Source organism: Zeus faber (assembly GCF_960531495.2).
Source record: "Zeus faber genome assembly, chromosome: 16".
In the NCBI taxonomy this organism is placed as follows: domain Eukaryota; kingdom Metazoa; phylum Chordata; class Actinopteri; order Zeiformes; family Zeidae; genus Zeus; species Zeus faber.
The window spans coordinates 4,718,123-4,729,239 of record NC_137202.1 but is presented as its reverse complement, the minus strand read 5'-3'; the positions used below and the strand labels follow the sequence as shown (position 1 = coordinate 4,729,239).

At 41.6% G+C, this 11,117-nt stretch overlaps 1 protein-coding gene across 1 annotated transcript in view; it reads left to right on the top strand.

Annotated features, from left to right (window-relative positions):
* Positions 1-511: 511 nt before the first annotated feature.
* Positions 512-11,117, top strand: part of pcsk2 (proprotein convertase subtilisin/kexin type 2) — a gene marked incomplete at both ends in the record, with an annotated part of 54,437 nt that continues 43,831 nt past the window's right edge. Inside the window, 5 exons of the mRNA XM_080017205.1 lie at positions 512-694; positions 2,703-2,807; positions 6,384-6,497; positions 7,351-7,459; positions 9,854-9,891. Coding sequence (XP_079873331.1) covers positions 512-694; positions 2,703-2,807; positions 6,384-6,497; positions 7,351-7,459; positions 9,854-9,891 — 549 coding nt within the window. The remainder of the gene's footprint in view (positions 695-2,702; positions 2,808-6,383; positions 6,498-7,350; positions 7,460-9,853; positions 9,892-11,117) is intronic.

Genomic DNA, 11,117 nt, shown 5'->3' with positions numbered 1-11,117 from the left:
TGCGAGTGTGTGTGTGTGTGTGTGTGTGTGTGTGTGCGTGTGTGTGTGCGTGCGTGCGTGTGTGTGTGTGTGTGTGTGTGTGTGTGTGTGTGTGTGCGTGCGTGCGTGCGTGCGTGTGTGTGTGTGTGTGTGTGGAGGAGGAGAGCAGCCACGGACACACCCCATTGGCGGAGCGTCACGCACGCAGAGGAGCCCCGCACGAGTCGCGTTGGATCCCACATGAAGGCAGCAGGACCCGCGGGCAGAGGATGCAGGTTTGGCTCTTCACCGCAACTCGAACCAGCACCGGAGGAGAGGAAGCGCCCCCATCAGCTGCTCTGAGGACGACGACGAGGAGGATGCGCGGGGAAGGGCTTTGATTCGATCTCATCTCTGCCGAGGACACCCCTCCACCCCTCCACCCTCCACCCTCCACCCCTCCACCCCCCCTCCCCGCCATCCCCCACACCCCGCCATCCCGCCACTCCTGCAGACTCCAGAATCCACTCCACACTGACACCAGCTCGGCAAGATGCGCGGACCTCGCCGCTATGGGACAGCCGTGGGAGTCATGATGTTGAACACGCTGCTGTTTGTCGTGCAAGCTGCAGAGGAGGGAGTCTCCACCAACCACCTCCTGGTCCAGCTGCATGACAGTGCTCAGGATGAAGCGCACCAACTTGCAGCACAACACGGGTTCCAGAGCGTCCGGAAGGTAGGAGGCAGCAGCGAGATGCTGTGGAAGTCTTTTATTTTTATTTTACTTTTTTTTTTTTTTTTTAGTTCGTAGTAAGCCTAATTTAGCCTAATTATGGCCATTGCTGTTGCATTGTGTTTAACTGAGAACATGTTACTGTCTTAAATGGATTAATATCATTACATCACATTACGTCATTTAGCAGTCACTTTTGTTAAAGTAATAATAATCATCTAAAAATAACAATAAAATCATTATAATATCCAGTATGATAATATAGTGCCACCATTTTCATCATCAACAGAAGTGGCTTATCTAATGTATGAGCCACTAATACAACACAGAGATGCCTATGTACTTTTCCCCAAGAAACCTGGTTTAATTCAATCTACATGACGTCATCTTTACTTCAAAAGGAGGTCCTGAGGTGATGTGGCCTCTAGAGGGATCCAGTTTGGTCCAGGCCGAGATAGTCTGCTCAACAAAAAACACTTTTGGATGTCACCTTCTATGATCGGAATAAAATGACACAAAACACACACACACACACGCACACACACTGTCTGTCTGTCTGTCTGTCTGTCTGTCTGTCTGTCTGTGTAGTGTACACAATATATGTACATATAGTGTGGAGAGAGAGAGAGAGAGAGAGAGAGAGAGAGAGAGAGAGAGAGAGAGAGAGAGAGAGAGAGAGAGAGAGAATTTTATGACACATTTAAATATGATTTGAGCACAGCCATTTGAATCCCAGTGTTAAAATTACACCGGGAAAGCCAGAGATTCTGGCAGGTGATTCGGTCGATACATCTCATTAAACATCCTGTTAAATGCCAGACACATCACCACAAGTCAAAACCAGTAACGAGCCCATTTCTGGTCTCAGCCACTCAGATGATCTGCTGACATTGTGTGTCTTGTCACACGTCAACGTGAGTGTGTGGTCGCGATTGGCTGTAGCTGCTCCAGCGAGGCATAGCACGGATCGCTCGGGTGGTGGTGGTGGTGGTGCTGGTTGAGAATAATGATGTTCACCTCCACGATCAGGGCTCCATCTGTACTCCCGCATGATGTGTTGTGTGGTTTGCATACTGTATTCCAGCAGCGTGAGCTCCAGTGGTGAAGACCCATAACGGCCAGATCCAGCTCTTGGAGGCAGTGGAACCCCCCCTACCCCTTCCCCTCCCTGCCTTCTAGCTTATGTAATCGGAGGCTATATTTATCTTAATAGGATACACATCATTTAGCAATGTCTGTGCATTTTGAATTATCTGCTATAGCTTCTTAATTAACTAGACTGAGACACAATACTACCCCCCCCCACCCACCCACACACACACACATTTAGACACATTTTGTCTCTAAAAAAGGGTGACCCAGAAAAGCAAATAGTGATGGCTGGTGTTTTTTCCAGGCTTCTGTATATTCTTAATTTGGCCTCAAATGATGAGCAGCATCTGTACTTACTGGGGAGGACGACGACAGCAGAATTAAAGACCAGCGAAGCATGAAAATAATCCTGATCCGCACACTGAGGAAATTCAATTGAACATTTTTCCTTTCATCCGACAGAGACATTCAGAAGCGTTTATGGTGAGGATTGACCTGTATTTTTTGTGTGTTGCCAAAGCATAAGGGGGTCTTTATTCCGTGCACACTGCCTGGGGGAGAGTCGGGGATGATGCATCGCATTCGGCTGCCCTTACGATTTATTGCCGTTCCAGCACTGCACTCCGCCGCCTTAATAGAAGAGCGTTGGGCCGACAAAATGGCTCGGTGCTTCCCTTCTCCCAAAAGCTGAGCAATGACCTTATTCCTCTGCCCCTCCTCCTCCTCCTCCTCCTCCTCCTCCTCCCTCTTTCATGTCAGATGTGCACCTGTGCTCACATCTTTAGTTTCTTCCGCTGCCCTGGATTCCAAAATGTATTTTGAGGAAATGTCTCATCTCACCTCCCTCTTCTGTTTCTTCCTCTTCCCCTTCTTCTTCCTCTTCCCCTTCCTCTTCTCCTTCTCCCTCTGTCTCTCCAAGCTTCCTTTTGGCGAGGGGCTTTACCACTTCTATCCCCAGGATGCCGCCAAGAGGAGGAGCAAACGCAACGCCCGCAGCAGGCAGCACCTCCAGAAGGACGACAGGGTGAGACCACACACCCGCACGCACGCACACGCACACACACACACACACACACACACACACACACACACACACAGAAGTCCACATATTACAATACATGCAAGAACACACACATCCATAGTATCCATAGCACGTGTCTACTATATCTTTTGCAGGCTGATACTGTGTACATGGATTTCTAAGTACTACAACGAAAACTAAACGTTTTAGCATTGAGAAAACATACAGTATCATTTAGGAACTGGAAACGATAACCAGGCCTACGCATACAGGATAATGTACGATGTGTCTACTATATAATAATAATATACTATACTATACTAATATACTATAATAATAATTTATTATTAGTATAGAATTTTTTTCGGGATAATATCTATGATCTATGTTTATCTTGAGGAAATCGTTTAGGGACGTTATTGTGTACCGTATGTTTTAAAGGCAAATTACAGTTATTACAGACATTACAAAGTCCTAATCATTCATTGTGTGTTGGTCCATCTATCAGACCAATTCATCTAGCTCTAATCTGGCTTTAACAAACAACAGGAAGCCATTTTGTTCAATCATTTCAACATTCTGAAAGGAACATTAATGTAATATAGAGCTGTTTTTTAGGTTTGATACGTGTGATATTAAATCGGAATGTAAAAAAGATAGATGGATGGATAACACACTTTTTAATTGATTGTATTTGAGACAGATGATGACCCAAATCTGAAATCAGTATAGTTTAATATTTAACTATTTGTAATTAAATGCATTTTGTGTATGAAGGTGCTTTACAAATAAATGGTATTATTATTATTATTATTATTATTATTATTATTATTTATTATTATTATCCTTTCCGAAAGCAGAGATCCATGTTGTCTCTGGCTCTGTGTGTTTTAGCTGCGGCTGCTCGCTGCTGAGCGCTGTGTGTGTTCGCTGACACCCGGTCGCTCGGCTCCCGAGGCAGCGAGTGTGCGGAGGTCCGGCTGCAGACAATAATCCGTCCGCTTTTAATTACAGTCGTGCTAAGGTGCTAATGAAAATAGATGTGAGGCACTCCAAAGAGCTAATATGGCTAATTGACACGGAGCGGCGCCGATACAGGCAGGTTGACGTCCGAGATGCTGCTTTTTCACAATCAGTCGCTCGACACGCTCGCCCGCCAGGCTGAAAGTTATTGATTGGGGGATATTCCTTGGGAGGTGGGTGAAGGGAGAGGGATTTAATGTTGCTTGGCTGACATTTCCACCCTCATGGTTTTTGAAAGATGGACTTAGAGACATGTCATTTACTATTACAGTCATACTGTAGTAATACATGCAGGTTTTTACCAAAAAATGGAAACCTCAGCTACTGACACAGCTAAGACAAAATCAATTTATTTAAGCAACATGTTCTACATTTTGAAGTAATAAAAAGCATACATACAATTATAGAATAAAAAATAAGCAATGCTATCATAGATAAGACAAAAGAGAAAAAAAATTGTAAGTAAGTTGTGAATAATGAAGACAGTAGTAACCTAATAGCTTTCAAGCAGTTGTGAAATTAAAGCAGAATTCGATATTTTCTATCTTTGGAGTCATGTTGTTTCGAAAAATGATTCTCAAAATTGTTAATATCAAGGGCCCTTAATTTTGATACGCATTAGGCCACGGACCCCAATTTGAAAAGATTTGTACGGTTAGATATGATTTTGTGTCTATACTCCAAAGGCGATAACAATGAAACTATGATCAGAAGAGTCATTTTTTTACATCCAATAACAGTGCTGCCATCTTGTAAATGAAATAACAGTGAGGTTTACCTATTCATCAAGCTACCTTCACTCTTTGTGTTTCTTTCGGGAGACACGTTGCCCTTTCACACTGAAAAAGAAACACTCGTCCTGTTCCGTAAATGACCTTTCAGGTGGTGTCGCTCGAGCAGCCAGGGCTCACACCGTGCAGCTACAGTCTGGTCTGCAGAGATTTGTACCCCCTCTCTCTCTACCCCAATATATGAACATTTCCCAAAAGACATATACAGTATATCGTATATATAAATGACATTTCATAATCCATCCACCAGTCTGTCAATTAAATTAAATAAAATTAAATTCAACAAGGCTTTATTGGCCTTACCATAAATAAATACGGTATTGCCAAAGGACATTGTATAGGTAGAAAGACTGAAAATAAAACATATAATGATAAGATAAGATACGACTAGATAGTACTTTATTGTACTATATTGATCTTCCGAAGGGGAAATGCAGGTGCTGCAGCATGAGGAAGCACAAAGTACAGAAGCAGGAGAATTTACATAAAATTAAAAATATATACACACAATAGTGTGTATATATAGTAGTCCAATAGTAAAAAAATATTATCATGTGGAACAGCTAGAAGGGTAAACAACCTGCCGTCTAACCTGCCATCCATCCAAACATGAAATCCCTCCCTCCTTAAATGATTTCCCTGTTAAGAACATCAGGCGTGTACCTCTGAGGTTGAAGGCTCGCTAGGAAGTGGAGCCGTAAAATCACAATGGATAAATGACGGAATGACTCCACGGGAACACGCAGTGTCTCTGCATATACCCTGAAAGAAACGTGATTGAGAAGGGGAAAATGGAAAGAGGGGGAGAGCAGAAAAGCTCCTCAGCTCTCTGATTCGAGGTGGATTATAGGGGCTGTGAGCAGGCAGTTCAGATAGCGTATGGCATTTTGCGGGGTATTGTAATGCTGTCTAAAAGATATAATTTGGTGTGAATTTATCTCTGCTTACAGATTGCTTCATTTAGGTGGTGAATAAAAGAGAAGGATTGAGAGGCTTGGGCACAAAGCAACATGCATATTCAAGGGGGTTTCTGGAGTGCTGCTTCTTGCCTCTGCCTCCCTTCTTGTTCTTCTTGTTCTGCAAACAAGCTGCTTACTGACTGTTGCTTTTATTCCCACTGCAAGCTCCTCGTTGAAATGTAACCGTCATATGATTAGATAAGATAAGATAAGTTGAGATAACACTTTATAGATTCCCGGAGGGAAATTCAGCATCCAAGTATTAATTGCATTGCCAAGCATTAAATTCCATTGTAAAAGCTGCTTGACAGAACATTTTCTATAATATATCATAAATCCACTATTTTTTACATTTTTTTCTACGTTTCGGGTCTAAGTGGCTTTATGTTGACAACTAATGTTGACTACACAATAATCATAATATATCTCTTCTCTTGGGGGAGAACAAAGTTGAAATGTGGAACAAGAGATAGAACTTGAGTTTCAAACTACATTTCAGGGATAATTAAAAGCACAGCTTATAGGTTCCAGACACATAAAAACATCAACTTTACTTCAAATACCAAAATCTTCCCTCGTAGATGACAAACTAAAATTGATGGTTCAGCTACGGTCATGGTCCAATGCAGATGACGTTGCTCTACTCTTAAAATGGCCCAAATGTTCGTTCTGAAGTGCAAAGACCCATTAACAGTTTGCTTTTAAATATATAAAAAAGGGTGGATTCATTAGGTTAAATCATGCTGTCGGTGTTCACCCTAATGTTTTTGGTTGAAGTATTTTCATTCTTTCCTTTCTCCCCTTAGGTGAAGAACGTCTTTGAGCAGAAGGGATTCAGCCGCCAGAAGCGCGGCTACAGGAACATCAATGACATCGAAGTGAACATGAGTGACCCGCTCTTCACCAAACAGTGGTACCTGGTGCGTGGTGGACGTGCAGCCTGAGCTTTCGGCCCCTTCCACACCTGGCATTAAGATGTGATCTGTATCTAGATACGTTTTCTGGATAAAGACGTCCGATCACAGGCCTTTGCATTCATGCCTGGTATTAATACAGGAAGCGATGCTACTCTACCGCCGTTACTTATTTTTCATTTGTAGAGGAAAGAGTTTTCCGCGATAATTTTCTGCGGGCCCTCTTCCTTGGAGAGAGTGGGACGAGGTGGATTTAAGGGACGTTTTCAACCTGTGGGTGGATTCTTTCTCACAAATGTGGCCAAGCTGTACGGATTGCATTTCCCCCTGGCTGGGATCCGATCCCAGTACGAGCCAGAACACCTCCAGATGAGGTCTGGCCGGTCCTATAGCGTTCCCATTGCAATGCGTCCTGCACGCATGTACACCTCACATCCAGATGCAGATCGCAGTGTATAAGGGGCCTTCCATCCACCCCACACTCATCTGCTGTGACTACTCTGAGGCCAGACATATTTACTTCCCGACAGATCAACGCTATTCATTCATTTATTCATTCATTCATTCACTCATTCATTCATACATTCAATTAGCTATGTATATGTATGTGACAAATAAAAAATCTTGAATCTTGAATCTTGAATCTTGTTTGTGCCGCCTCTCCCCCTACCTTCCCGCTAGCTCATGTCCACTCCTCTCTTTCCTGTCTTTTTTCTATTTGTCTTGCTGCAGTCTTTGGCAGCATGTCACATTAAGGAGTGTGGTATCAGTGACATTTAGCTTTTCTCCCACACACTCCCCCACACACTCTCTCCAACAATAGCAATGCATCTCACAGGGTTTCTTCATATTGTTCCAGATAAACACGGGTCAGGCGGACGGGACCCCCGGGCTGGACCTCAACGTGGCTGAGGCCTGGAAACTGGGATACACGGGCAAGGGAGTGACCATCGCCATCATGGATGACGGTTGGTTATTAATATATTTTCTTTTCTTTTTTTTTTTTTCTGTGAGCTGGCTTAGGCAGAGAGGCATTGATAGAAGGCAAAGGCAAGTTCCAGATCCCACTCAAACCTGCACCAAAACAAAAAAATGCGGGGTCCGGTGCGTCGGCCCTTCGTTAAAGTTCAGTGGACGAGTGTGCTTTGCCTTTCTGTTCCAGTGTGTTTTGTGACTGCGAAATTCATTTCTTCTGGCCTGGTTACAGTGTTATCCCATGATCAGGCGGTGTTTGCAGTTGTGGGTGGGTTTCCTACGCCTCAATTAATGGAGGTTATCATTCTGAAGTACTATAGGGCTGCATGATTATGGCTAAAATGATAATCACGGTTATTAATCACAATTTGTAACCGCTTAAACATAGGTTAATGCAAATGTTGTCTTACATAAGGTACGTTGCCTTGGAAATTCTATTATTGCAATATAATGTCTTCCTAAAAGATTGGCTTTTATTCTACCAGACGTTTTCATGTCCCGATAGGGGTTAGTTCCTTCTATCAAAACACCATCTAGGTCATTTGCTGCGCATGTCAAAACATTTTGGGTCTTGCTCTTAAGTACTGCTGTCAAACTGGCTGACCTCCAAAGCAGCACGTTCTGTCCATCATTTCTTTGCTGCCTTGGAATTTGGGCTTCTATGAGACACCTGGAAGGGAACCCAAAAACCCAAAATAAAATATTACAAAACACATACACAATAAAAAAATGTCCATTGTATAATGTAATTTTGTATGATTATTGTCACCAGTAATTATAATTTATGAAGTATGTGTACATTGATATTTCTGGAATGTCTATAAATGCTGAGAGCGATTGGGTTTTTATTTTGTACAACTTACTCTGGTGCGTGTCAATTGTACTCAGAAGTGAATTTATTTATGATATTTAATACGCTGCACTTTGTTTAATCCAGTTGTCTTCTGGAAATAACTGCCTGGTAAAAACTGATTATTTTTGAAACATGATAAAGGTTAATAGTAATGAAATAATACCTGTTTGTAACGTTGTATGGTTAAGAGTTTGTATATTATATTCCTTTAGTTTAAGTCCAACTGTGACTATATCTGTGTGTGGTGATGTTGCGATTGTTGATCACAAAATTCTTCAACAATAATGGATTGATCCGGATCAAACTCAGAGGACGATGTCGGAACTGCCCCGAATACACATTCTATTCATCTTGTCTGTGAGTGCATCAGGTCCATGACATACACCACTCATGTCAGTTTTTCATGAACAAAAACAATAAACTGGATGAGCGTAATTCAACTCACACTATGAAATACAAATAACAATAAGAAAAAATTCACTCAATAGTGCATGTTGACAATGCAGTTATTTTTGTATTTTATTTTTTGTTGGTGTTATTATATTATTCCCACTTTATTGTGCCAGTAGTTTTACATATTTAATTTGCAATAATAAATCAGAAAATTTTAGTTTTGGCATTTCTTAAGACTCACAAAATGTTTTTACCTTAAAAATATTAATAATAAAATACACCGAAGATTGCATGTTGACAATGCAGATATTTTTTTTTTTATGGGTTTTACTATTCTATTTCCGCACTCTATTTTACCAGTTATTTTACATATTTAATCATAAAATATTTGTGAGAAGATTTGAGTTTTTTATATTTCTGAAGACTGTCCTTAATCATCCAACTATCGAATCGAACTATGAAGAAAGAAATCTGTCTGTCTGTCTGTCTGTCTGTTTGTCTGTCTATCTGTGTGTATGTCCGTCTGTATTTCTGTCTGTCTGTATGTCCTTCAATTATTTAGACAACTGTTCATCCGATCTACTCCACACTTGGTGGGTGTATTACTGGGGACCCAAGGACGTGCACTGTCGAATTTGGTGCAATTTGGACATGCGACACGTGTCGTGTAATATCAACAATAACACACGAGCGCTCAGCTCTGTGCAGCGGGGGTGGGGGGTGGGGGGGCTTCAGGGCTCTGCAAATCACAAAGAGTGTCTTTGTGTACGACTGTAACCATCCATTGTGAAAAGTGGACAGTAGTGTGTGTGACATCAGAGTTATGCCTCAACATAGCTGTGCCAAGCGGCAGCAGAGCTTTACACTATGAACGGGCATGACTACCTTAAAAAAAGAAATACACGGATCAATGCATGTTGACAATGCAGGTATTTGGTTTAGTTTTTCATGGTTTCTTTCTGGGTTTTTTTCCCACAGTCTTACATATTTAATTCAAGATGCATATTCAAGAGGTTATTTCTCACATATACATACGGTCATACATATATGCAGTGAAATGTCATTTGCAATTATAATCAGAAAATGTGGACTTTTTTCATTTCTCAAGAAGCTTGCATGGTACAGTATTATTGTCTTGCAGGCATCGACTACCTACACCCAGACCTGGCATCCAATTACGTGAGTACTTTGTTCACTTTGTTCCTCTTCTCCTATTGAATCCTTGGTTTTTGAATTGTTCGTGGTGGTGTGGAGATGAGTGGGTTTGTTCACGGGTTGGTTTCACGTGGCGTGCCAGGGGCGGTGACAGGTGTACTCCACGTTTGGGCAGACGGCCAGCCAAGCTGCTCATTGCTAGTGTTAATGCTGATACTTGGAGTGGCAGCCGCTCTGTCCCCAGTGGAGCTGATGCCAGAGCAGCAGCAGGACGCTCTAACACCTCACTGCACAGAGCGTCCAGCTCCATTCATTATGCTCTTTCTTTCTTGCTCTCTGTCATTCTTTCTTGCGTTCTTGTTTTTTTTCCCCCTTGCATTCTTTCTTTGTTGCTCATTCTGGCATTATTTATTTATTAATCAATTTCTTGCATTCTTGCTCTTTTCTTTCACCAGTGTTTTATTCTTGCATTATCTCGGTCTTCATTGCACTTTTTCTATCTTTCTTTCTATCTTTCTTACATTCATGTTATGTTACGTTCCAGTGTCTATCCATTTTATTTTTTTTGTATTTGTAAAATTGTTAGATTCCACATTCACAAGTTATCATCCAAATTTTATACCAAAGTTAGAATTAGGTGTGTTGACACCATTTCTATGTTAAAATGTTCAATGTCAGTAAATGGCTCTTCTTCATAAGGCAGATGTGTATTATTATTACAATTATATATATATATATATATATATATAATAACCATGTACTGTGATAGTAGCATAAAATGTAGCATAAAATTAACAAAAAAATAAAATTTAATTATCAATCACAATTATTTGTATCACAATTAATCACCAGCTAAAATGTCAGAATTGTGACAGCCTTAAAGTATCATAAGGTAACCATAATAATCAGAACAGTCTTTTGATGAAGATGTTTTAAAACCATAGGATTCCAGCATCGTGTGTGTGTGTGTGTGTGTGTGTGTGTGTGTGTGTGTGTGTGTGTGTGTGTGTGTGTGTGTGTGTGTGTGTGTGTGTGTGTGTGTGTGTGTGTGTGTGTGTGTGTGTGTGTGTGTGTGTGTGTGTGTGTATTTACAGCATAGTGTGTGAGTGAGTATGAGCAAGTGTGAGCCTGTCATTTCCTGCCTTGGAATCTTTCTTGCCTGTGAACAGAGAAGGGTCTAGTCCCAAATATAACACACTACTCAAGTGATGTCGGCCGCCTTGATGGACGGATCAGGCTGTGCGCCGGTC